The sequence below is a fragment of the Silurus meridionalis genome, chromosome 10, assembly GCF_014805685.1.
Source record: "Silurus meridionalis isolate SWU-2019-XX chromosome 10, ASM1480568v1, whole genome shotgun sequence".
Taxonomy (NCBI): Eukaryota; Metazoa; Chordata; class Actinopteri; order Siluriformes; family Siluridae; genus Silurus; species Silurus meridionalis.
Genome location: NC_060893.1, coordinates 17,540,525 through 17,567,311, shown reverse-complemented (window position 1 = coordinate 17,567,311; position 26,787 = coordinate 17,540,525). Strand labels below are relative to the sequence as shown.

Below are 26,787 nucleotides of genomic sequence, written 5' to 3'. Positions count from 1 at the left end.
TTGCTCTTTGTGTGTGTGTGTGTGTGTGTGTGTGTGTGTGTGTGTGTGTGTGTGTGTGAGAACACTCTTTGTTCTTGCAGCTCTGATCTCTTTTCTTGCTCATGTCATTTGTACTCAAAGCTTCTCGCATTAAGGTTCTTGTGGAGTCTTTGTGTGTGCAAGCGTTTGTGCCTGCACACGTATCACCTCCAGCTGAGCCTTTCTCAGTGTCACCCAGTGCACAAGTGCCCTATTGTCTCAATTCAGTATGCTTGGTGTGTGAGTGTGTGTGTTGGTGCTGTCAGAACCAATTTCACCGTTCACATACTATTCAAATGTTCATAAATGCAGCAGCAAGATATTCACGCTTGAATATTCAAGTTCCCATGTCCTCCTCAAATTTTCCAAACTTCTCACTTCATGTTCTGAAGTACACTTTCCTGCATACTGTTAGATATTTTAAGGTTATGCTGTAGCTCTGTCCAGTTCTTGTTCCTGATTAGTCCAATTTATGATCTGAAACAGCAGCTCTTACAGTTACTATAGTAATAGATAATTTATATTACATTTAAGACTAAAAATAAACTGATTAATTTAACAAAAGAGACATGTGTAAGCATTGCTTTGGTAAACCTGTGTCTAAGGACAGATGGTAGTTAATTTATTTTATTTATGAAAGGGGTTTCCAGTGTCAGTTCTTCTACTGTGTTGAAATCTCCAGGCTAAAGAGGTTTGCACTTTATGGTTTATCAATAACATGACAGATTTTTTTATTAACTCTTAGAGAGAGTGTGTGTGTGTGTGTGTGTGTGTGTGTGTGTGTGTGTGTGTGTGTGTGAGAGAGAGAGAGAGAGAGAGAGAGTTTCCATGGTGTTGCTCATATTACATTTTACGTTTTTTTAAATATTTTTTAAATATTATGTATCTTAAAAGCAATTTCACAATCCTGAATTTATAGTTGATCTTATGATCCTTAATTTATAAACCGATCAGGATAACACTATTGCCACCTGCCTAATATTGTTTGGTCCTTTTGTTGCTGCTAAAACTGTCGAAGCATCAACAGCATTAACTTCTTCAGTAGTTTGGGCTACAGAAGCTCGTCTGTTGGATCGGACCACATGGACTAGCCTTTGCTCCACACGTGCATCAATGATCCTCAGCCGCCCATGACCCTGTCGCGGGTTCACCGCTGTTTTTTCCTTGCACCACTTTTGATAAATACTGACCACTGCAGACCAGGAACATCCCACAAGAGCTGCAATTTTGGAGATGTTGTGACCCAGTCGTCTAGCCAATTTGGCCCTTGTTAAACTCAAATCCTTACACTTGCCAATTTTTCCTGCTTTTAACACTTCGACATAAGGACAACATTTTTACTTGCTCCCAAATATATCCCACCCACTAACAGGTGCCATGATGAAGAGATACAAGTGTTATAAACCAAACATAATGTTATGCATGGTCGGTGTAGTTCTACTAAATACGGTCTATAACACCATTTATTATATTATACACTATATATATATATATATATATATATATATATACATATATATATATATAAAGGAAAAACAGTGTGTGTGTGTGTGTGTGTGTGTGTGTGTGTGTGTGTGTGTGTGTGTGTGTGTGTGTGTGTGTGTGTGTGTGTGTGTGTGTGTGTGTGTGTGTGTGTGTATATATATATATATATATATATATATATATATATATATATATATATATATATATACACACACACACACACACACACACACACACACACACACTGTTTTTCCTTTTTGTATTTTCTAATACACAATATGGATTAAAGTTTCTGCACAGCTGACCCGTAAGTTCTCTGTAATTTTTGAACATCCCATTCCACACTTAGTCCCCATGTACTGTTATAATAACCTCCACTCTCCTACAAAGAGGTTCCACTAGATTTTAGAGTTAGCTAGTTCATGTAAAGGAAGCTTTGTGGTTACAGTTTGGGAAAGAACTAGGTATAGCTGGAAAAGTTCGGTGTCCCGATACTTTTGTCCATTAAGTATATGACAGTAAAGTGTAGTGCTGAATTGGCCACAATATGAACCTTTAAAAATACTGCGTTCTAATGCAGTTCTGAAGGAATTTACAATCATGTGTTCATAAGACCGTCACCTGACACTGATTTTGGCAATCACCTGTTTGTCAGTGACTGTAACTAGAAAGCATGAGCCAATACTTTACTCATTTAGACACCAGATTAACCCTTGTTTAATTGTAAACATAAAGCTTTTTTACTTGCTTACTTACTTACTTGCTTTTTTCTGGTCTTTATTATTAATTTAACCTTTTTTTTTTTTAGAAATGTAAATGGTTTTTATTACAGCTTGATTAAGTAAGTGATATGTAGTTTAGCACAATCTGTGCTTTTGTTACGGTTAGAGTGGGTGTTCTGGCCTGGAACATTTTCTCCCGCATCTTGTTTTCGACTCAGGAACAGTGTGGCTGTGGCTGTGGCTAAGGTTAAGTGAATCATCTGTTAGAATGTAATCCCAGAAGGGAGAGAGAATGACTGTGTGCACGTCTCAGAATCCAGAACATACAGTAAAATAAAGCTGTGTTCAGTGTTCATTACTTCACTGTTCATTATGTTAATTCTAAGAACATAGGAACAATATTTCTCGCTAATAAAGTCATTTACACTCTTTACTGCTCAGTGTTAATTTATCCTTTTTACCCTCTTTGTAATGCTGTAGAACCCTTGCGAAGATAAGCGGCACAAGGATATCTGGTCTAAAGAGAAAACATGTGATCGTTTCCCTAAGCTGCTTGTGATTGGACCTCAAAAGACAGGTAAGTGCCTTGAGCTCCACCTACTGGGGTTTCTGGGTTATTACACTGACTGTGATATGGCCATGGATTTGGTTTTGTCACAGGTTTCCCCAATTAGTCCTAATATATCTTTTATTTGAATGCAACTAACAATTAGCTATTGTATTTACCCCTTGTTGTTAATCTTTTTTATTTGGTATCAGGGACAACTGCCTTGTATCTATTCTTGGGTTTGCACCCTGACCTCATAGGGAACTATCCCAGCAAGGAGACATTTGAGGAAATCCAGTTCTTCAATGGGCACAACTACCACAGAGGAATAGACTGGTGAGAAATACTTGATTCTCTACCTTTGTCTTCAGCCTTCTCTGTTTCAGATGATTTTTTTATTTACCTAGGTATGAAGCACCATCCAGTTTAGGAGATAAATATTCCTCTGCCATTGTCTGTACTAGAGCAGCTCAAATAAACACATATGAAATCACTACCTGCTGGAAAGCAACATTGTATGTGTTTGTGTTTGTGAGTTATATTTCTTTGTTACAGGTACATGGAGTATTTCCCCCTCCCCTCTAACACCAGCTCAGATTACTACTTTGAAAAGTGTGCCAACTACTTTGATTCTGAATTAGCAGCAGCCAGAGCAGCAGCTCTCCTGCCTAAAGCTAAAATTATCACCGTCCTCATCAGTCCTGCAGAAAGAGCCTATGCCTGGTACCAGGTACTGTTCTCTATCTCACTGCTTCTACATTACTGACTATATAAACATTTTAATATATTGTTAACTAAGAGCGAATTACACTTCAGACGCTGATCTCCTCAGGAGCATCTCTCTCAAACCTCCTTTTAGTACTAAAGGACCAATGTTTAATATAACCTGAGATTAGGAAGAGCTGAGTTTACATCACAAAGGGATTGTGGTCAGAAAAAGCTGAGCTTAAATAAAAAAAAATAAAAATAAAATGCATTTGAGGTCAGAAGTGTGGAGGTTTATGCTGGGAAATATTTTAGATCACAGAAAGCTTGACATTCAAAGTCACAAAGAACTGAACTTTGTGCATCAGAAGAGCAGAGCAGAACCGAGCTTGAACTCTTCATCCTTCAAGCATGAGGTCAGGAACAGCTCATAGTGGTCATAATGAGCATAGCTTGAGTTAAATATGGGTTGTGTTTAGGGTCAGGAGGGAATGAGCTAAGTCTCACAGAGAGATTTTGAGGTAATTGTTCTTTGTGTCAGAAAATCTGTACGGCCAAGAAAACTTAGCTTGAGGTCAGGAAGAACTGATTTTTGGGTTAGACATAACTGATTCTGATTTCAGGAAGCACTGAGTTTAAGTTAAGGAAAAGGATGAGCACAAGAAGAAGTTTGAACTGTTAAGTTCTCTTAGAGTTGAGCTTGAGGACAGTCGGAATTGTGGATGAATTATAGACTATAGTGACTAAATTAATTACTGTATATTTACTGTTTCTTGCCACAGCACCAGAGGGCACATGATGATCCAGTGGCTATGAAATACTCTTTTCATGACGTCATCACTGCACCCCGTGATGCTCCTGCAAAGCTGCGAATTCTACAGAGTCGCTGCCTGGTGCCAGGGTTGTATGCCATTCACCTCGAGCGCTGGCTTACACACTACCACTCCAGTCAGGTGTGTGTGGTGCTTTATTCTTTTTTCAAGAAATTTTTTTTGTAAGGTTTCAGTTTTGGAATGGTATCTAATAATATGTGCATGTTTCTTTTTTCCCATCAATTGCATTATGTAGATTATGGTTGTGGATGGGCAGATGCTGAAAACGGAACCAGCATTAGTTATGGATAAAGTCCAGAAGTTTCTGGGACTAATAAATACCGTGAACTACCACAAGATCTTGGCGTAAGTTCAGCCCTGTTTTAGTGGATGTTTGGCTACTATGTGATAGCTGAAAAAAAAACATTTTCAAGTGTAACAAAGGGAAAAAAGGGTCTGTTTATGGGTTTTGTTAAAACAAAAAACTCTGGTTAAATGTGTACACTGGAACTTTAGTCTGTTTACAAACGAACATGTCAGCCACCATGTTGTCTCATTTTCTTCTTATCCCCTCTTCCTATTTTTAAATAGCACATAGTGGTCCATATTATTTGTAGTAAAGCAGGCACACTATTAACAGTAATGATAAGTAACAATATACAATATATTTTTCCCCCCAAATAATATTAAATATATGTTATTTCTATGTTGTTTTTATGTTCGCAGAGAGCAAAATTTTCCATCCTGAAAACATTTCTAAGTTAAACTAAACAATTTCTTCAGAATTTTGGATTCGACACTGAAAAGACTTTTCTGATCTGTGCAGGTTTGATCCTAAAAAAGGTTTCTGGTGTCAGCTCCTGGAGGGAGGAAAAACTAAGTGTCTGGGAAAAAGTAAAGGAAAGAGATACTCGGATATGAAGTCAGAGGTATGTCATCGTATCATACACGTTTGTCATATGATCTGTAGTGATCAGAGGTAATTTCCTTCTGAACCTGTCTGTTTACCTTCATGCATTAGTTGTGCACAGGAATGTACTGTAATCACACTTTTCTTGTTCCGTTTCTCCCACTTCTACAGTCGCAGCTCTTTTTAAGAAAGTACTACAGAGATCATAACATTGAGCTGTCAAAGCTGCTGTACAGGATGGGCCAGCCTTTACCCATATGGCTCAAAGATGAACTTCTTAACACTAGGTAGCTTTGAACCATGTTCCTTTCCTCTGTCTGGGACTGATTTAGTCACCAGCACTGGAGGAATAAACCATCTACATTGAAGTGGATGAGGAAGTCATGTCTCATTGGATTTCCCCTGTTGCTTTCAAGACCTATAGTGGCTTTGTAATCCTGTGGTTTGTAAAATATAACATCTCTACTTCTTCTTATTAAAACCCCCATGGGGTAGTATGTTATGTCACAGTTTCATCTGAAGAGGAAATGCTACATCCTCTCACTACATAATGAAAGATGGATGTGCGTCACGCTTGATATGCTATTTAACACTGGCTTCTCTCACTTCTTCTTGATAAGAGGAAGATTACTACGCGATGAAATGTTCTGAGATAAGCCAAATTAACAGTCCAAGGAACTCGATAAATGCACTGACCGTGAAGGAATGAATGCCGTTTCTTCACCTCAGGACTTCTCTGAGAAACAAAAGCGTGTATTTTCTTTCTTTTTCTTTTCTTTTCTTTTCTTTTTGTATTTTTTAAGTGCCAGTAATTAAAAGCTGCGCTGGGTTTTTTTGTACAGTGTAACAACATTAAGCTCTTTGCTATAAGAAATAATGACTAGGCCCTTATTCAGCATGACCCTGACACAGTGCCACAGCAGACATCACAGCTAACTAGATCTGTCATAATTAAATGCAAAAGAATAAAAGGTATTGATATTTATTTATTTCTTTTGTTATTGTTGAAGAGGTACCAATTTCCCATGGCTAATTTCTTGCTTTCTGTTTACACATTGTATCCTGAAAAGCTTATTACAGCTCTAACAGCTAACAAGGCTGGCTGTACACTGAAAAATTTGAGGAAGGTCCAATTATATAGAGAACATGCTAATTGATTCAGAAATATAGGAATTGTGTGGAAATGTATGGAATAATATCAAGTTCAACTCAATTTTGTGCACAGCAGACCTCAAATCGATTGTGGTTTCATACAAAATGATATGAAAATGTACAAAATACTTACTGAACATACTTATCACTCTTTCCTCACTCATCCTCAACTCTCCATCATCTATCCCACTATCTATCTTCATCTATCTTCTACTTCACTTACACCAAACCCCTCAACTGTCACACAAACCTTTCTGCTCTTTAAACCAACCCATAAATTTCTCATCCCAACCCCTCCCACAAACACCCTGACCACACCCCTTTTCCACACGATCTTCTTTTCAGCCTACCCCGGCTCACACAGGTCAACCCCTACATTACTCATGCTTTTTCAGCTGAACCCTTTCTGCTTGCATTCCAACCCCTATATAATCAATGACAACCCCTCCTCTTTTCCTCCTGACCCCTTCCTCACTGCATCCCCCTTTTTGAACCAGCCAATCCCCTATTTTAATATAAGCCCCACCCATTTTCTCAATCGTTACACCATTTGTGGTCGACCTCTATTTTCCATGTCAATCCTTTCATCACTGTATGTGCTTTTGTCAGCCACTCCCCTTTTCATATGTCCCTCCCATTTTCAATCCCACTCTTCATGACAGCCCTTCCTCTGTCCATCCCCATTCATGACAAGCTGTACATTTTCATCCCAACACCTCTTTTGCATGTCCAAACCACTTCCAAGAGCTAAGCATTCAGCCCCACCATACCCACATCATTTGCTTCCATCTACCCACTCTTTTCCACCAGTCTGGGTTGCCAAGGCAATGCCTCTTTATCCCACCTCCAATTTAATTTAGTCAATACAAAAAAAAATAATAATCTCCAAATTATCTATATTCCCTGTGTCACTAAAATAATTTGTTAGTTTGTTCCTCTCTTCCAAATCATTTCTCATACACTAATAAAATACCCAAATGTTTTGAATCTGAATTGGCCTTTCTTGTCTACCACTATTAAAATACTCAAAGGTTCTCAATCTGTGCTGTCTTTCTAGCTAATCAACTCCATAATAACCAAGTCATAGTATGGGATATTATTTTTCACTTTGGTGGCAAAATCATTGTCACTTTTCACACCACATCAACATACACTTACTATCTGGATCTAGAAATGAACTGCTGATATACATTGTTCCTGTGGCAACGGTGGCTACCTCTTTCTTCATTCATCTTCATGTCCAGTGGCTACTGTTCATCCAGCAATTTGCTATGAGGGTTTTTTTTTTGTTGTTGTTGTTGTTCTAATGGTAAGAAAGCTGTAAGTATTAACTAAATTATGTTTCATAGTATTTTTTTTTCTTTCAAATTTTTTTTTACACACCATTTCTTTTTAATGGATATTCTGTACTGTTTCCCAAGTGTGACTTTATTTACTTGATGTTTACAATCAAAATGCAGGACATCAGGACTCTGGAATTACAGTTTTACCCCACTTCATGGCCAATTCACACAAAAAAAGTATTTTATATACCAGTGGAAATTGTTTGTATTATCTAAGGCTGGGAATGTGTTAGTAATATTCTAAAGTCAACACTTAAGAATTTAATTGTGTCAAGTTCATCTTTTGTTCATGGTTTGGGAATATGTGATCTATTGTTTTTTTTTTTTTCTATTATTTTCTTTGTTACTGTACAGAACCATGCAGGATTTTCTAATGAATGTGGCTTATCACATGCTGCTCATCAAAGACATGTAACAGGTATTTACATGAAGGTGTGAGAACACTAATGAACCTTTTTTCTGGAAAAAAAAAACAGGAGGTGAAATGTGTTTTTTTGGTGCATTGACTTTATAAATGTTCCTGTTCAAAACAAACTTGCTTTTGTGGTTTTAAATGGATGCTACAGATTTATTATTGCACTTTTCCACCAGAAAGAAATACAAAAATAGAATTGCATCATTCTGACGAGCATAACCAAGTACTTATGCCTCAATAAATTACCCTTCTTACCCAGGTAGATTAAGGGTTCAATTCAATGCTATTATCAGTATTTCTATGTTTTTAGTGCTCCACATATTCAAATCTACATTCAGATTTGAACTTTGTGTAGCCTAAATCAGAAGAGTTTTGTTTGTTTCACACTCCTGCCTGCACAGCCTTTATAATTTTTTCCTTTTTTATATACATGTGACATTTTTAATGTTCAATGTTTTTTTATTTGCTTATTGAAACCTTAATGACTCTGACCACTCACTTACTAAGGATAATGAATAAAATAATACTTTAAATCCACAGCTGTAAATACATCACCCACATCCACGTTAATGACAGTGGTCTTTCTTTATCATGTGAGCTTTTTATCTGACCCTTTACATCTGCTTGTTTGACTTTTTTTTCCACACACAATATCCTACCCTATTTGCCACAACCAGATGTCATGGGATTAATGTATTTTTTTTGTTTGGGTTTTTTTTTCTTCTTTTTAAACAAAGACCTTTCTTTACAAGCAACAAAAGAAAGTCAAATGATCATGATTTGTCATGGGTTTGGTTTGTTACAGTGCCATGCTATACTTCACTGTCTGATGGGAGTGTGAGTAAATGTTGAATTCAGGATACTGTTTTGCTTCTTTGGTCCAGTCTGAGAAGTTCTAAGATTTGTGTTTTTATGATGTACCTGATTTTCCCCTAAAAGATATTTAACTGTTGCCATACTTCAACACCTTATGTTCTACCTATGTTCTTTGTCCCTCTGTTACTAATAACTATTTTCAATGCACAGGCCTGTAATCAATATTGAAAGTACAGGTTTTACAGTATAATTTTATAAGCGGTGTGGTTTCATGGTTAGATGAGATGATGATTACAGGTTCACAGACGTACAAGAACCACTAGACCGTTTTTTTTTTTTTTTTTTTTTTTTCTTTTTCTTTCTCGAGGTTGACAGTAAGTGAACTGCAACCTCAAATAACTTATAATGTTCTGTGTTTTTTATTTTTTTCAAACACACCCACTCAAGTAATTTTGAGTGATAAGTCAAGTGTGTGTGCGTGTGTGTGGCTTGGCTGCCTGCCTGCCACAGTTTAACAGAAAGCAGAATAAATGGGCTGCTGTAATTACTATGATTTTATGTCTCCTTCCTTCATATTAAGTATTTACTTTTAAGCTTTTAAGGTGAGTCTACAGGATTTTTAAAGGTGCAAAATATTCGTAGATTAAAATTTGTGGTATTTAAGATTTCCCCTCACAAGATATATTCAACTAAATGACAAAATATTTACATAGTATAAGTATAAGACCATTTGAAAAAAGGAAGAAAGAACCAGTATGAGGTGTGTGAATGGACAGTTAGTGTTAAATTCGAGTTAAGATTAGGTTACATCATGATGAAGTTAAAAAATAATGACCCAAGTCAATGGCTTGATCCTGCTTGTTCAGTGTTCACTGTGTAATATTGCTCATCAAACACAATCAAAGTGCAGGTTAACAGTAAAGTTATGTTCTGTGTAGGTCAGGACCATTACGTGTGCTTTATTACACTTTAACAGCAGCTTTTATTGCATTTGAGCTGATGACCAGATAAAACGTGTTAAACGAATTATTTGATCCTCAAATTTGATTTCAATGACTGTCATCATAAATGTTTTTAAAAGAAATCTTACAGCATTACTAGCATGGTGGTGGTGCAGAAGGTAATGTTACTGCCTCACGGCTCCAAGGCCTCTGATGGATCATGAGATCAGGTGACTGTGTGTGGCATGTTCTTCCTGTGTCTGTGTAGATTTCCTTTGTGTTTTCTAGTTTCAAACATACAAGTAAGTAGATTGGGTTTCAACAAATTGCCCCAAGGTGTGAACATACATGTGTGTGGGTTGATGGTTGTGGACTTGCATTCCCTCAAAGATAAATTTTAGTCAGAAAATTAGCAGTATGTGTATTTAATGTATATATCCTGCTTAACAAACACATATACCACATGGACAGAAGTATAGGGACAATGCCCCTGTACAAAAAATCTTAAATAACCTACTCGCACTCCAAAATTTAGTGGAACATATTCCCACATTAAATGTGCAATGTTTACAAAGCGCATATCCATTAATGAATTATGGTCAGGTGTCCACAGATCTTTGTCTATTTAGTATGTGAAGGTGAATGAAAACACCACAGGGTTTGAACAATTCTAACATGAGACCAAGCATTTTTGACCAGTGGGCCTTAAAGTCCTTATAGTTGTAAAGCATTAGCATTGTGCATACATGATTGTTCTTGTTATTGTTTCAATGGTGGGAAAAAATGTACTCAGTCATGTAATATTAACGTTAAAAAGCTTTAAGGGTTATTTATTCCTTTGAATTGGTAAGAATTTGCAAGAGGTTTCTCATAAATGAGCCATTTGTGTGATTTATTCTACAGTTATACTCTATAATTATTTCAGCATCTGCTATTCCTCTTTAAAATGTTAAAAAGTGGAAAAAAAAACCCTAGCGTAGTTATGGCTGTTAAGAATTCACTACGTTGTATGAAGGTGTCTAAAGCAGTGTTGTCTGAATATCTGTGCCTCTCCTGCCCTCATGTGGCCACAGAGATGAATTGCACGACCCTTCAACCCCTTTTATCCTAAGGAGAGTTTTCTAAAAACTGTCTTTAGAAATACTGTAAAATTTCCAGTTTCATTTAATTGCGTGAACAAATATTGTCATGACACTTCCTTTAACAACACATTTACATTAATAGCATTTGGCAGATGCTCTTATCCATTGTGTCTTACAGAACTGCTTTAAAATCTCAATCCAAAATCCATTCTTGTGCTATAATTCTAATAACAATAAAGGGATATATATATATATATATATATATATATATATATATATATATATATATATATATATATATATATATAAATATAAATATAAATATATAAACCTGAAGTCAAGGATTAGCCAGGGGCGAAGTCTGTTCCACCACCTGGTTGCTAGAACAGTGAAAAGCCTTGATGCTTGCCTTTCTTGTACCCAGAAATTTCAAGCAGTGCTGTAGAGTGGAGTGTAATAATAGTGTGTGTGTGTGTGTGTGTGTGTGTGTTTCCATATATGCAGTTAAAAAATGTCCATGTACATATTAATGTATGGGTTGCTTAAAGAAAGTCTCATGCCTGCTCCTGAACTCCACAGGCATCATGTAGGATTCCTCTGGGGTCTTGGGTTTACTTACAGCATTCCAGAAATATACCAGAAGTTTGATGTGACTAAAATTATCAAATGTCTTGTGATAGACTATCATCCCATCCAGGGTGTATTTCCCCCTTGTAGTTCCAGGACAGGTTTCCTCCTGTTTTAATCTAGTACTCCAAAAAAGAGCTGAAGATGAATGAATGAACAGTGTCCCTCTAAATATAAATGCATGCTTTCTTAAAAACAATACGGTGCTTTAAAACCAAAAATCCTTTTTGAGGACACTTAATTTTTTTCTTAACTTGTTCATCACTTTAATGCAATTCTTATGCCGAATGAATAAAAAGTTATTTAATATATATAGTGTGACTATACATTACTGATGCTGCTTTGAAACATTATCCCTGCAATATCTATACACCATTCCTTCACTACTACACAATTTTTATACTTTTTTTTTTCTTACAGTCTACAATGTGATAGTCTATTTATTAAGACCAGAGAAGCATATTGAAATTTTATTAACCAATATGCTGTTCAGACTTGCATAAGATGCAAAGGGTGAGACATTTAACTCACTGCTAACAATAAATCTTGTTTCCATGCAACAAAGGCAATTAACAGCCTAATCATTTTTGCTAGCAGGGAATAAATGATTGCAATAATTATGCCACCACTGCTTGAATTCTCTGAGCTGTAATGAAAAATGTGCAGCTTTTGTATTGTTTTGTACAGTTTGTCTGAAATGTAAAAAAAAAAAAATGTAATGTAATGTGGTAAGTCATCGGTTAGTGCTCTAGAAAAATGCAATGAAAAATCCAGGACACCAATTTATCATTGAGTAAAACTGACATGCAGAGGGAGAGTAGTAATTAATCCACCACATTGGATTTGTATTTTATACATTTTTCAAAACACAGTAAAACCTAGAAGGAAAACAATCTGAAACTGAAACTCCACAATACAGAATTCAGATCCTCTAAGGTTTGAGTTTTTTTCTAAAAAACATTTTCTTTAAACCCACATTAAGGTTTAGTTTAGGTTTTGGATCACTGTCATGATGACGGATCCAACCCAGACCATGGAATATGATCATTGGTAATCTGAAATCTACTCAATAGAAAATATTAGCTGTTTTTCCGTATAACTACCGTTCTTTCTCAGCCAGACCATCATACATTTCCAAAAAAGCCAAATCTCTGTAGGGGCCCATAACATTAAACAATCTTCCATGTGCTTAACTTTTTTTAAAGGCTTTTGTCTGGCCTGTATTTCCAAAGTTGATTAACATTTTTGTTGTCTCTAATTGTTTATTTAAAAATGCAGCTATCTACTGCACTCTTCAATTATGATCCATGAATAAACTGTGCTCAATCACAAAACTTTTCATAAACAAACTAACAAAGTGTTGAACCAATTCTTATAATAGTCAGCTACATGAAAACAGAGTTTTCCCCTATTGATTTTTTTCTTTTCAACAAAGAACAAGGTAAAATCCAATCTAAATCCACATTTGATTTGTTTCCTTTAAAGTCTAGCAACGTTTTATGGTATTTTAACTTAAAAACTTTAACATTGAAGACAGATTATTGCTTTTGTGATGAAACCAAGATATATCTTCAGCAATACTGTAGAGTTTGTATTTTTCTGGTGTGTCTTATTTTTTTTTATTGGTTGTGATGTAGAGTCCACTCCAGGTTGACTGGAGGTTGACAAAAATTCTTTTTTTTTTAATTAGCTTTTAAATAAATGTATCCTTTAATTGAAGTAAATAAATAATTCTTAAAAAACATTTTATTTAAAAAAAATCTAAATATTATTTAATAAATGAAATTTAAAAAATGCATTTAATTATAATAAATACTTACACCTCTTCACATTCTTATAGATATAATATAACTGAAACAGGTTCCCAATGTTATGTTGTGCGTTCAGTTCACTCGAGTGCTTTGGGACTATTAAACTTGGCTTGCTGTTTTACTGGGATATAAATATGCATTGACATAGATTTCAAATCCCTCAGTCACTCAGCACCACATGGAGGATTAGACAATTTACGAATCAAATGAAACAAAAATGATTGCTAAAAATATCTTCACAAAAAAAAAAAAAAAAAAAGCATATCTATCTTAATGTAATAATTGATATGAAATGCCATCAGGATCTAAAAATAATGTTTTTTTTATGTGTATATGATTAACATGAAAATAAAATATACAAAAATGATCACTTTGTGTTTTGGTTTTGCCATAAGCAGTCTTGCCCGAGAATCACACTGCACAATGTCTGTATCTGCTGCATAACTAATAATCCATGTTTCTCTCTTCCCACCTCGTTAAAATCCACCTTTTCTGCTTTCCGGACCTGCCTAATTCAATCCGACACTTTATTTCTTATTTTATTCTTTATTTTTTTGTTTGTAAAGATATCCCAAACTTCATCTGGCATGGGAATAATCTGGAGAGGGAAACATTCATAAATTGCTCAAAAAAATAAATCAAATAGCTCAAGAACTTTGAGGATTAATTTTGACTGTAATTAATATTAGCAGTCTACAATAATGATTTTAGGACCACAGGGTGCATGAACAGCTTTACAATTTGGCAAATATACACATCCTTCACTTAAGTAGAAGTGCAGATACTTATGTTTTTAAAAACCTCTGTTAAAATGTGAAGTATTGACTACACTTTTTCACTCAAGTTAAAGTAAAGAAGTTTGGGCTCTGACATGTACTTTAGTCATTACTACTACCTGTTTTAGTGTCACACTGGTAATTGACCTCACATCATATTAATATATTGATACAAAATAATTTCTAATTTTGTTACCTAATGAATGTATCCAGGTTGAACAGCCACCATATAGAACACAAGCAGAGAAAAGATGATGATCAGGAATGACTCATGTTAACATTAATGACTCCCTCTGTCTCATCCACGTCAGCCCCATACGTCTTGTTGCCTTCTGCTGTGCTCATTGTTAGCTTTGTAAACTAGCCTACGTCTGTGATTTTAAAAGCTGTGCAATAACAGGAAATAGGTTGATGGACTGAAAATGGAGTGCAGGAAAATATTCGAAATTTGTGCAGGGAATATTGATCATGTCACCAAATAGATAAAAACTAAATTAACGAGCCTGTTTTGAAAATGTAAAAAGTATAAAGTACAGATATTTGTGTAAAAAATTAATGAGTGAAAGTAAATAGTTGAAGTAAAGTACTGATGCCAGAATTAATCCCACCTCTGCATTTAAGCACCTATCACTGCACACCTCAGTGTTGAACTGTAATGAATGCATATTCGGTGCCACCCAGACAAGGATGGGTTCCCTTCTGTGCCTTCTTCAATGTTTCTTCTTCATTCCATCTCAGGGAGTGTTTTCTTACCAATGTCACCATTGGCTTGCTCATTAAGTAAAAATTTACCATTATAAGGGAAAAACTTACAGGCACTAAACGTATACATTCATACATATTCATTCATAACATACAACGTTACAGTGGATTTATCTCTGTAAAGCTGCTTTGACACAATGTCCATTGTTAAAAGAGCTGTACAATTAAAATTAAATTGAATATTGTTTAAGTGCATATTATATTTATAAAGGCATGTGTATGCAAGGGTAATAATCGTAATAGCATCTGGATTATTTTTGAATGATGTTAATGTCAAGAAAAGATGCTGTAGATAAAGTAGAATATTTAGTCAAATGTAACAATGAAAAGGTTTTATTCTTACTTTCCCTCCCCCCTACTGTTTGGGTTTTATGACTTTTCTGTTGTCTTTGCTATTAAATCATGTTGCCAGGTAACAGGCAAAGTGTGATGGTGTTTGTCGCTCTTTCTTTCTTATTCTTATTCTTAGTTTGTAGTTTTTTAAGTGGTTAAAGTCTTCTCCTCCTCCCCCAGGATTAACAGCCCCTCCTATCTTCTTCTGCAGAGACCTGGTGTTGAAGGTGGTGTTGAGGAGGCTGAAAGGGGCAGTGCAGAGACCGTGTGTGTGTGTGTGTGTGTGTGTGTGTGTGTGTGTGTGTGTGTGTGTGTGTGTGTGTGTGTGTGTGTGTGTGTGTGTGTGTGTGCAGGAGGGACCAGTAATGGGGTTATGTGGCAGCTCCTTTTTATTAAAAGCCTGAGTTCACCACCTCACTTTTGGGAAGAAAAGACAGCAGCACATTCCTGTGATCAGCTCCAAATGAAGCAGCAGGTGCAGGAATTTGTTTTGACTGCTTTAGCCGGGAATGCACTAACCTGCCTCTCTGTTTGCAATAACCATGAAGTCAAGCTTACAAGTCATATGAATTAATTATGTGCATCTGTAACAATTACAGTGTCTAAATTTATGAAATAAATTTATGAAAGAAAATAAATAAATAAATAAATACATTTTAATTTATTTATGTGGCTCTGTGGGACAATAATTTAAAGCTAAAAGAAATAAAATAAGACAAAAAAAAAAAAAAAATATATATATATATATATATATATATATATATATATATATATATATATATATATATATATATAAAAGAAAAGTAGACCAAAATGAAGAAATGACCACAAGAAAGCAAAATAAATAAGTAAAAGATTAGGTTAGAGGTGAGAATTTAAATAAAAAATTGAAGAAAAAAAAGTAAGTGTAAGAAATTAAATTAAATTAAAAAAAAATGGAAAGAAACATGAAATACAGAAGGGGAAAAGTGAAGAAATTAAAAAGGAAAAAGAGAAACAGAAAATGGAAAAGGGAAAAATGGCTAATTTATCAAATAATTCTTGTGTGCTGTTACTTTTTTGTAATTTGTATCCTCTTTTTAGACCTATATTTGTTACATATACAACCTGAGCATCACTCAGCCCCACATTTAGCAGGATTCTTTTACATTTTCTTCCTTCATCCTATTTGAGTCTGTTTCAGAGATTTGTGTGTTAGTATATCACCCTCAAGCACACACTTTTCCTCTCCCTTTCTCTAAGTTAAAAGGCAAGTTTTAAGAGTGTGTCTATGATGCTGTAAAGGGTTAGGGGTGTCCTGTCCCCCTTTCACCTCCCCTCTTTGCCCGTTTCTGTGGTTACGCCATCGTATACACACATACACACACACACGCTCCCTCCAGCACACTGCATCTATGGCAGCCAGCATGGAGGGCACTTCTGTGGACCCTGTGGAAGTTGAGTCTGAGTCCTGCTCCAGGCCTGAACAGAATCAAAACCTGGACTTGGAGATGGACAAAGAGCAGAAAGTTCTGATTCAGGACAGAACTGGGGAGGATGAAGAGGAGGAGGAAGAGGAGGAGGAGGAAGGAGGAAATACCAGGATGGAGTCAGAGTCCAAGAACTGGAACGAATTGGACACAGAATGGCTAGAGGAGAGGTTCCGCATTGACAGGAAGAAATTGGAGACCATGCTTTATGGTGAGTGTGTGTGTGTGTGTGTGTGTGTGTGTGTGTGTGTGTGTGTGTGTGTGTGTGTGTGTGTGATGTTACTTAGAAATTGTTATTTTAACTGTTAATTATAGAACTGATTATAGAGCAAATTAATTTTTACTGAAAAACAGACACACACAAAAAAGAAGAATGGTTAAATAAAAAGCAAGTATCTTATATATATATATATATATATATAAAGAGAAAGTCTAAAATAAAAGTGGAAGAACACAAGAATGAATAATTATGATAGATAAAAACAGATGGAGTGTAAAGAAAACAAAAATAAATGAAGAAGGATTTTGGGAGAGAGAGAAAAAAAGAAAATGGAAAAAAAAATAGAAAGAAGACTCCATGACTCGAAACCGTGTAGGTTCAGAGTCAGTTGTGTCAGTGTGATGCTGCTGAGAAGGAGATCAGGATGAGAGATTTCTCTGGCATGCTGCTAGCTGTTTGGTGCTCATGCTGATGTTTACACTCTCCTCCATGTGACATGCGCAGAGACAGCCATGGCAAAGATTTTTTTTTCTTTAGAAAGAACGAGTGTTATCGGCAAGAAGCAGCTTGCTGACAGTTTGGTTTGGAGAAGTGCTTGGTCTCGCATGCTGCGATTCGCTTGTCCCTGCTGCTGTTTGATATTCAGAGAGGAAAGCAACGTTCCAGCAGAACAATGAAAGTTTAAGTGAAGCTGATCACCAGAATGTTGAGCAGAACTGATAGAGGAATGTTATCTTGGCCAATGTTACTCGTCAAGAGGAGGGCGGAGATGAAAACTAGCGTCTTTCGTGGATGTTGATGTTGTATCAGCTGTTTTCTCTTCTCTAACTCAGTGCACCAGTGTGTGCATCTTATGAACGGAGAGAGGGGTGGGGGGCTTTTGCGTCAGCATTGTTGTGAGTTAAATGCCTTTGCTGCTTGACGCCGTTTCTCAGAACTGGCTTTTGGCTCTCACACACACTCACTGGAAGTCAGGCCATTCCAACTAGCAGGGCAGTGTAACCCATGGCAATAAGGACAGGGGAGAAGAAAAGAGTGGGATGTTCACTCTAACCCTGTAAATGTCAGCAGATATCCATTGCTTTTCACTGTGTTTAACCTACACACACACACACACACACACACACACACACACACACACACACTTCTATTTAAACTCTGTGTTTAAATCTTAGTGTTGTTGTTTCTGTTCTCCTACACATTTCCAATCACCAATAAATGAGTTTACTGTAGAACACAAAGACTTTAACATTCACACATTATAGTAAAAAAAAGGTCTTGAGACAAGTTCTAGATGAGATTTTTAACGATTGAAGCCCTGCATTATAGAGTTCTATATATTGTATTTAAGAATCTAAAGCTCACTCAAGCGAATGTATTAATCTCTATAGTATATATATGATTAAAAATACAGTATTTTTAATGTATACAAATTATTTTGATATATCTTTAATTAAGAGTGAGCATTTATTTCTTAAAATCATAAACAGTTCACTTCAGTTCTCTTAACATCTCAGTGATTTTGTGATTCAAGCTTGACAATATTTATTATGATGCATCACAAATATCCTTTCTGTCAAAGTTTTGACTCCATCACTGACTCATTCACTGACTCGTTCACATACTAAACAGTGTGATGACAGTACGATGACAGTGGTGGCACAACAGTTAAGACTCTGTGTTACTGCATAGAAGATTGGAGGCTTCAAGCCTGATCACTGCCAAACTGCCACTTTCAGGCCGTTGAGCAAGACTTTTAACCCTCTCTGCTCTAGAGGTGCTGTATCATCACTGACCCTGTGCTCTGACTTCCTAACAAGCTGGGAAAAAATTTAAAAGAATGTCACTGTGCTTTAGTGTTTATGTGACAAATAATGACTGTCTGTTATTAAACATAAAAAAAGAAAAATGTTAATATATAATAAGGCACAGAATAAGTCCCTTCTTAAAGAATAAACATATTGTTTGCTATGGTTAACAACTTAAAGGTATTCATATAATGACACATATTCTTCTTATTTGCATTCAGGCCCTTCCGATGGACCCAGCCTGACAGGAGAGGAGTTTTTTGGGAAGGTGAGAGAACCTGAAATCCCATTCTGAACAGCAGATCAAGGCCTTTAAGGATTCTGTCCTTGCAGTATAAACTTATTTTTGCTGTGGTAAAAATGTGCTGTTTTGAGATGCTAATGGTGCATTGTTCCTATTTACAGTGTGCCTTTCTTTCCCTTACACATGCCTTTCTCTTTAGTGTTAACACATTTGTTTTTCTGACATGCTTTCTTTTCAATAAATACACAAAGGCATTCCTACACTCGCACCTCTATCTTAACAGGTGATGAGGGAAACTAACACGCAGGTGAAATGGCCGTCAAAGCTGAAGATTGGAGCCAAGTCAAAGAAAGGTGAGAGGAAGTCTTTTATGTCTCTAAAATCTCATGGATTGCCTACATTATATGGAAAACAGTTTGTGAAAACCTAGCCATAAGATTTGTATGTGCTATTCAAACGTCCTATTCCACATTTAATCCTAAATGTTGTTATCATAACCTTCACTTTGCTGGGAAGATGTTACACTAGATATTGGAGTGTGCTTGTGGAGATTTTGGCTCATTCATCCACAAGGATATTAGCAAACTCATGTACTGATGTAGAGTGGGGAGACCTGAGGTGCAGTCAGCTTTCCAATTTTTCCCAAATAGGGTTGAGGTCAAAGTTCTACAGCAGGCCTCTCAAGATCTAATCCAACACACTTTGACCGTATCTTAATGGAGACCTGGCTTTTATGCTGGAACAGGTTTGGGTCTCCTAGTTCAAGTAAAGGGAAATATGTAATGTTACCACATCCAAAGACATCCTCTACAATTGTGTACCTCTTACTTTGTTTTAACAATTTGGGGAAGAGCCAGATTTGGCTGAAAATGTAAGGTGTCCCAATACTTTCTGTCCATATAGTGTATATATTTGTAGATTTTGAGAAAAAAGGTGTATGTATATAATTTCAATAACAGATCCATAAATCAAATTTTAATTGGATTTCAAAACATTTTGGTCAATTTTAAAGGAAATTCAACCAAAGTCTATTCTCTAAAAACCAAACTGATTCAGCAAACAAAGTTCCTTAGAACAACATATTTCTTCACTACAAAATATTTTTCATATGAGCAATTAACAATTTGCTATATTACACCATTTATTTACATTTATTTTAAATGTATTTTATATTTATAACAATATTTTAAGATATTTTTATTTTATTTTCTCAAGTGTGAAATTGTCTTATTATATATCTAATGGCACACAGTTTTGCTTCCTTAAAGCAAATTGCATTTCTAATGTCTACAAGTAGGTAAAGTATAAGTTATTATCACAGGATTTTACACTGTAGGGTTATACTAATTTTCAGCGAAGCCAGTGAGATATTCGTCAGAAATACCTCCGACAGTTTAAATAAAGTATAAGGAATACTTTATTTAAACTGTCGGAGGTATTTCTGACGAATATCTCACTGGCTTCGCTGAAAATTAGTATAACCCTACAGTGTAAAATCCTGTGATAATAACTTTGCTGCATTGTTTCCTTGGAAAAAAAGCTTTACCTGGTGCAGACATTATGTTCCATGGTGAGCGTGTAACCATATATAACATAAATACTTTTTAAAGCCCATACCTCATGCTGGCAAACTTAATCAATCTTAGGACATATGAAACAAAAATAAAAATAATAACAAATCCACATTACAGACTTAGAGTAAATGCAACAGTTATTTATGACATTATTATTTAATTAAATGCTTGTGTCTGAATTTTCAGATCCTCATGTAAAAGTAGAAGGAAAAAGAGATGACGTTCTGGAGGCAAAGCGTAAAATTCTGGAGCTTTTAGAGACGAAGGTGAGTGGGATGTGCGACCTTCAGTGTTTTATCTCTGAGATTGCTTTATGGCACATTTTTCTGTTTTGTTACCTTTAGGTTAATAAAGTCACATTGAAGATGGATGTCACTCATACTGAACACTCTCACGTAATTGGAAAAGGGGGAGGAAATATCAAAAAAGTTATGGAAGACACTTCTTGTCACATCCACTTCCCTGACTCAAATCGTCACAGTGCAAACGGGGAGAAAAGCAACCAGGTATATGTATAGTACATGTTTACTACAAGTACATTTTGTATTTTGCAGATAGACTGGACTGTTGGCTAATACTGTGCTACAGATAAACAGTGAAAACCATGGGTGCAATTCCTGAGATTCCTGATAGTTTCTACTTGTGATAACAACACAAGTTACATTTTAAAAATACACTGTTGAGGGACAATACAATACAATACAATATAATATAATTGATAACAGGAGCTAACTTGTTTCATGGATTTGACACAACATTAAGTACAACTATAAATGGTTAAACAGTATGGTTTTCATGTTTCATCTTCAAAATCTTCATAAAAAATTTTTTATGAGTCAAGATGATTGTTTTCCAATTACAGCATGCTGTATTTCATAGATGACCAAGGAATGCAGAATACACATATTCTAGACACTCAAAGATAGATCGATACAGGTTTATAGATGAAAAGTTTTTCTGTATCTGAGAATCTGAGTGAATAGTTGTTCTTGCTACTGTGTTTCTTGACAGGTGTCAATCGCTGGACCAGTGCAGGGTGTGGAATCTGCTAGAAAATACATCAGAGTTAGTTTCACACATTTATGATTTCACACTTTTTATATATAAAACATTTAATAAAGATGTGTTGTGTGTAAAGTTAGTGCTAAAACATAATTAGTAATAAAATAATGCTTATTACTCTTTTCTGATACAAAGTCAGAACAACAATAGATTGTTCTGAATATTAAAAATTCATTGTGACCTTTAGGATCTACAACCTCTGGTGTTGACCTTTGACCTACCACTGACCCTGATCGGCGGGGTTGTTACAGACTCGAGCTCACCGGTGATCCAGCATGTAGCGCAGGCTTTTGGAGTGAGTGTGACTTTCAGAACACAACCCAAACTTTACTGTTCCACCTGTGTGGTGCGAGGTCTGCAAGGAAACTGTTCTGCTGTGAAGGTAATACACACACACACACACACACACACACACACACACACACACACACACACACATATATGCAATTATTATGCAGAATTATACAAATGATACAAACATTTACATTTACTGCATTTGGCATAACCACAAACCTTTTTCACCCCTGTAGAAGGCTACCTGTATCCTGATGGAGTTGCTCCTGGGCAGGGATGCAGCAGCGGTTGCCGGGGTAACAGGGGTTATTGTAAGCACACAGCTGGATGTAACGTCTCAGCAGCATCTTTTTCTGCTTGGCCAGAATGGAGCCAACTTCCTGAATGTCATGCATCAAACACACACACAGATCGTCCTGCCTGACCTCACCGCCCCACAACACACACCCTCTCTACTCATCCAGGGCACCGCTGATGGAGTTTGTCTCGCTCGACAACAGCTCATGGTAAGTGACCAACCAAATGGTATGTATGTTCTATGGGGATTTCCCCATATTTGTGTGTGTGTGTGTGTGTGTGTGTGTGTGTGTATGAAGTCTAGCTGTCTGTACATTCTAAAAATGTAAAGGAAAGTAGAAATAGAATACAAATTTATAAATTAATTAATAGATGAATAACATAAGAATTGACATATTCAAGTATTATGAAATGCAAATAAGAGAATTAGATAAATAAGATTAATAGTATAAAAGATTTCAATTTTCCCTCAATTTGGTTTTATTGTATTATAACTGTATTATATTTGATGTTTATTTTATTTGGAATTTTAAGTATATCCAACTTTTTATATATATATAAAAAAAAAAAGAAAATCGTATATATATTTTTATATATATAATCTAATTTGCATAATGTTTACTTCTGTGAATAATGTGCCTGCAACATTATGGATTTCTTGTAAGCTAAATGTCCCTAGACAGAGTCATAGTAGGAGTTCTGTCCTGTCCTCTGTGGCCATTCGTTCTTGTGGTTCTGATGATTTCTGTGTCCTGTGCTGGTCTAGGAGTGTCTGCCGGTGTGCCTGATGTTCGAGATGAAGGATGAAGGAGAGTCTGACCCTCGCAAACTTGCGCAGATGATGCAGAGTCTTGGAGTCTTTATCAGTGTCAAACCAAAGGCTAAACAGGCTGCTAAGGTACTAAACCATTACCAGTCCACTCATCTATAAACAATGCTTTCATTTAGTCTTTTGCATGTATAACACACCCCAGTCATTTAAATTAATAAATGGTATGTGCAGCACTTTTAATCAACACTCTTGTTGTTTTAATCGTGTTATATAAATACACTTTGATTCAACAATGAATTGTATAAACTACTAGGAGGTTTTTGTAAATATCTGTTATACTAAAGGCTCAAATTAGGGAGGTGTTTTTTACTTTTTCACCATTTATGCATTAGCAGCGGCTATTTACAATCTAAGCATATAATTAGTAAGTAGTAAGTATGACCCCAGTAGCTTTAAACAAACTTATATCTTTAGCCAACATAATTTGCATTTTAATACTGCTTCCACCCTAGAGGGTATTATCTTTGTCCCCATCAAGTCAAGGCAGATAGGCTTTTATTGTCTTTCCAACCATATACAGTTCAATACTGGGGAATGACATAAACTGTAAAGCATGGCCTTTTGGTAACACTCAGATGGGGATGGGTTCTCTTTTAAGTTTGGTTCCTCTCAGGGTTTCTTCCTCAGAGAGTTTTTACTTGCCAGGGTCACCAGCGGCTCGCACTAAACGTATACATTCCCCATAAACGCTATTATCTTTGTAATATCTCTGAAAATGTCCATTCTTATTAGCGCTATACAAATAAATCTGAACTGAATAAAGTACAAGTATGCGACATTTATTGCAAAAAACAACATGACTGTGATACGGTAGAGACAGTGACATTGCAGTACCAACCAGTACAGAAGAGTTAAGTTTATTTATTGCAAAAAACAACATGACAGTGATATGGTAGAGACAGTGACATTGCAGTACCAACCAGTACAGAAGAGTTGAGTTGCAAATAAATAGTCCATATAATACAAAAAAAAATTTACAAGTAAACACTGAAACATTTTCGCAGCAATTTGTGCAAAAAATAAATTATATGCAGAAAGTTAGTTTGTTTATTAGTGTGTGTACGTGTCAGTCCAGTCCCTTTGTATGTCATTGTTTCATATTCCCCATCAGAAGAATTTTGGTGTTGTAGTTTAAAGTGCTGAAAATCATAAATCCCTGCAACAAGTGTAAATAACTTCTGTCACTCAGTCTGTAGTGGTGAAGGGGTTGGAGCGAAGCATAACAAATCTATATGAAGCCAGAAGACTTCTGCTAGGCCTTGAGTGCTCTGAGGTCTTCATGGCAACAAAGAACTCATGTGAGGTGTCTATTGGACAAAAGACAACAACAGACTCCCTGCTGGGCAGCAATGGAATTACAAACTACTGGCTCAAAATGCTAATGCAGCAGCTTCATGTCACAGAGACAGGTACGTGTTTGTGTGTGTTTGTGTGTGTGCATATGATAATAGCACACAGTATTTAATTTATCAGACTCTCTTTAATGTTTAGGCACTGTCATGGCAGTTGATTCAGCTTTAAACCCTTCCCATGTGAAGCCACGCCCCTCCCCGCCACCTGGACTAGCTGCTCCTGCAGATGAGGGCCGGATGGGACTAAGGGGAACAGACACTAAATTAGAGAAGGTGTGAATAATTAGCTGCACTTATCTACACTACAGCCTTAATTGGACTTTAATGTGGAAACATCAGTGGACAAAATTTGGCCATCTGTAAAAACCCAAATTGTGTAGATAATTCCTTTCTGGCCATTTTGTGAGCAATCAAGCAGTAATTATCCACATTATGCACATTCTGCACATTCTGTCTAATGTCTGGACATCTAATTGCAGAGAATAGTGACTGGGTTATGATTTTAGATCCCGGAGAACGAGGATCACTCAACAAATGAAGCAAATGAGCATGCGGGAATACAGGCTCCAGAGGTCAATGAGGTCAAAGAGGTCACTATGAAGACTGCAGGATCAGTCAGGAGAAACAGCCATTCAGATGCTATCAGGTATCAAACTTTCAAAACTTTGCTGAGATAAACTGTGGGGGAAAACACTGGTCAGGGTTCTGGTCTAGTAACAGAATAGGTGTAAGTTGATATATTATGTTTGCTACAGGGCCATTTTTTATGTTGATTGGTCAAAAACAAATAATCATTTAAATTGTAACTGATTTTAAAATCATTTTTTTTAATTTATTTATTTTTTTTTACTTTTGGTGCTATAAGCGCTATATTGAATTGATATCACTTGATGAACTAAGGATTTCGAAGACCTTTTTGAAGGAATTTTGAGTTTTGTCTGGGCTGATAATGCATACATTTATGCTCTAATATAATGCTCTTAATAAAAGCATTGTTCATCTTAAGAACATTGAATCCCTTATAAACTAATAGAATTTTTCTTTTGTATAATGAGCTCTCATTGTTTTTATTTTTTCTTCCTTTGACAGAACAGTATAAAATTACATTGTTTTTTGGATACTTGATATCTCTTACTGTTGATTCTTCAGAGTAAAAGTGGCTGGACTTTCATGTAAACGGAATCTATTATCTTATATCACTATACACGTTTCTTCATAAAATGTATATAATTTAAGCAATTTTGACTTTTTTTTTACTACAATACATATGTGTGTTTGTGTGTGTAGGTCTGTAAGGATGGAGGTGGATGGTGTGCATTTTAACAGAGACAGACGCTGCAGTCTTCGGATCTTTCCCTCCCTGGAGTCAAACTCAAATAATGAGGTAAAATGAACATTACATGTCTTCCCCAAGGGTTCCAATAATTCTGGAAGCATTTTACACTGTGAATTCTGCACAACTCAGTAATCACTGATCTGTTATTGGTTTTCTTAAAGAAACAAGAGTATGAGAGAAAGAAACTTCTAGCAACTCAAGGTTGGTGTTATTCTTTATTTTCTTTTGTCCATCCTGTCTTTCTTTCCTTCCTTCCTTCCTTCCTTCCTTCCTTCCTTCCTTCCTTCCTTCCTTCCTTTCTTTGTCTTCATAGTTTCTGTTTTTCTTCACTATCATATTATTTCTTTTTTCTTCTTTCCTTCATTTCTTAATACTCCACCCTTTCTTTCTTTCTTTCTTTCTTTCTTTCTTTCTTTCTTTCTTTCTTTCTTTCTTTCTTTCTTTCTTTCTTTCCTCTATTTTTTTCCTCAGATAAATATATATGAAATGTTCAGTATATTTTATTGTGTTTAATATTGAGCTGATTAAACAATGGTGTTTAGATTGAGAAGTTCTTTTTCTCGTTCCTGCAAGAGTAAAAGTATAACAGGAAAACAGGAGTGTTGCTGACTCACAGGCAACTGTGTTTTAGAAAAACTGCCCCAAGACTACAGAACATCCTACCATACCACTCAGCATTCAGTGTGCCTGCTCCATATCTGCCTTTATATCACAACCATCTGCTCCTGCATTTGCACCGCATCATGCAGAAGAACATCCTGTAGCTGATTATTACTATATCAAAGAAGTTAGCAGATTTGATGTATTTTATATTTCAATTACTGCTGCCTGACTGCACTGTGTGTGTGTGTGTGTGTGTGTGTGTGTGTGTGTGTGTGTGTGTGTGGGGTGTGCATGCAGTGTGTTTATGTATATTTTGTGTGCGTATGTGTAGTGTGGGTGTGCTTTCAGTCTGTGTGTATTTGGTGTGTGCAGTGTGTATTTGTGTAGTGTAGGTACATGAGTGTAGCATATGTCTTGTTCAGTGTGTGTGTGTGTGCGC

At 36.0% G+C, this 26,787-nt stretch overlaps 2 protein-coding genes across 4 annotated transcripts in view; both read left to right on the top strand.

Annotated features, from left to right (window-relative positions):
• ndst1a (N-deacetylase/N-sulfotransferase (heparan glucosaminyl) 1a) overlaps positions 1 to 9,473 on the top strand; it is a 73,821-nt gene extending 64,348 nt beyond the window's left edge. For all 3 annotated transcript variants that reach the window (XM_046859215.1, XM_046859217.1, XM_046859216.1), the window contains exons 10-16: positions 2,706 to 2,802; positions 2,985 to 3,108; positions 3,328 to 3,502; positions 4,260 to 4,430; positions 4,546 to 4,655; positions 5,116 to 5,218; positions 5,371 to 9,473. In XM_046859215.1, the coding sequence (XP_046715171.1) occupies positions 2,706 to 2,802; positions 2,985 to 3,108; positions 3,328 to 3,502; positions 4,260 to 4,430; positions 4,546 to 4,655; positions 5,116 to 5,218; positions 5,371 to 5,490 (900 nt within the window). In that variant the 3' untranslated portion in view covers positions 5,491 to 9,473. The remainder of the gene's footprint in view (positions 1 to 2,705; positions 2,803 to 2,984; positions 3,109 to 3,327; positions 3,503 to 4,259; positions 4,431 to 4,545; positions 4,656 to 5,115; positions 5,219 to 5,370) is intronic.
• Positions 9,474 to 16,669: 7,196 nt separating this feature from the next.
• bicc2 (bicaudal C homolog 2) overlaps positions 16,670 to 26,787 on the top strand; it is a 21,394-nt gene continuing 11,276 nt past the window's right edge. Inside the window, exons 1-14 of the mRNA XM_046859679.1 lie at positions 16,670 to 16,937; positions 18,976 to 19,022; positions 19,282 to 19,351; positions 20,759 to 20,838; positions 20,917 to 21,078; positions 21,584 to 21,637; positions 21,822 to 22,016; positions 22,165 to 22,434; positions 22,992 to 23,123; positions 24,247 to 24,466; positions 24,549 to 24,682; positions 24,916 to 25,055; positions 25,697 to 25,793; positions 25,907 to 25,946. Of these exons, the coding sequence (XP_046715635.1) occupies positions 16,748 to 16,937; positions 18,976 to 19,022; positions 19,282 to 19,351; positions 20,759 to 20,838; positions 20,917 to 21,078; positions 21,584 to 21,637; positions 21,822 to 22,016; positions 22,165 to 22,434; positions 22,992 to 23,123; positions 24,247 to 24,466; positions 24,549 to 24,682; positions 24,916 to 25,055; positions 25,697 to 25,793; positions 25,907 to 25,946 (1,831 nt within the window). The 5' untranslated portion in view covers positions 16,670 to 16,747. The remainder of the gene's footprint in view (positions 16,938 to 18,975; positions 19,023 to 19,281; positions 19,352 to 20,758; positions 20,839 to 20,916; positions 21,079 to 21,583; positions 21,638 to 21,821; positions 22,017 to 22,164; positions 22,435 to 22,991; positions 23,124 to 24,246; positions 24,467 to 24,548; positions 24,683 to 24,915; positions 25,056 to 25,696; positions 25,794 to 25,906; positions 25,947 to 26,787) is intronic.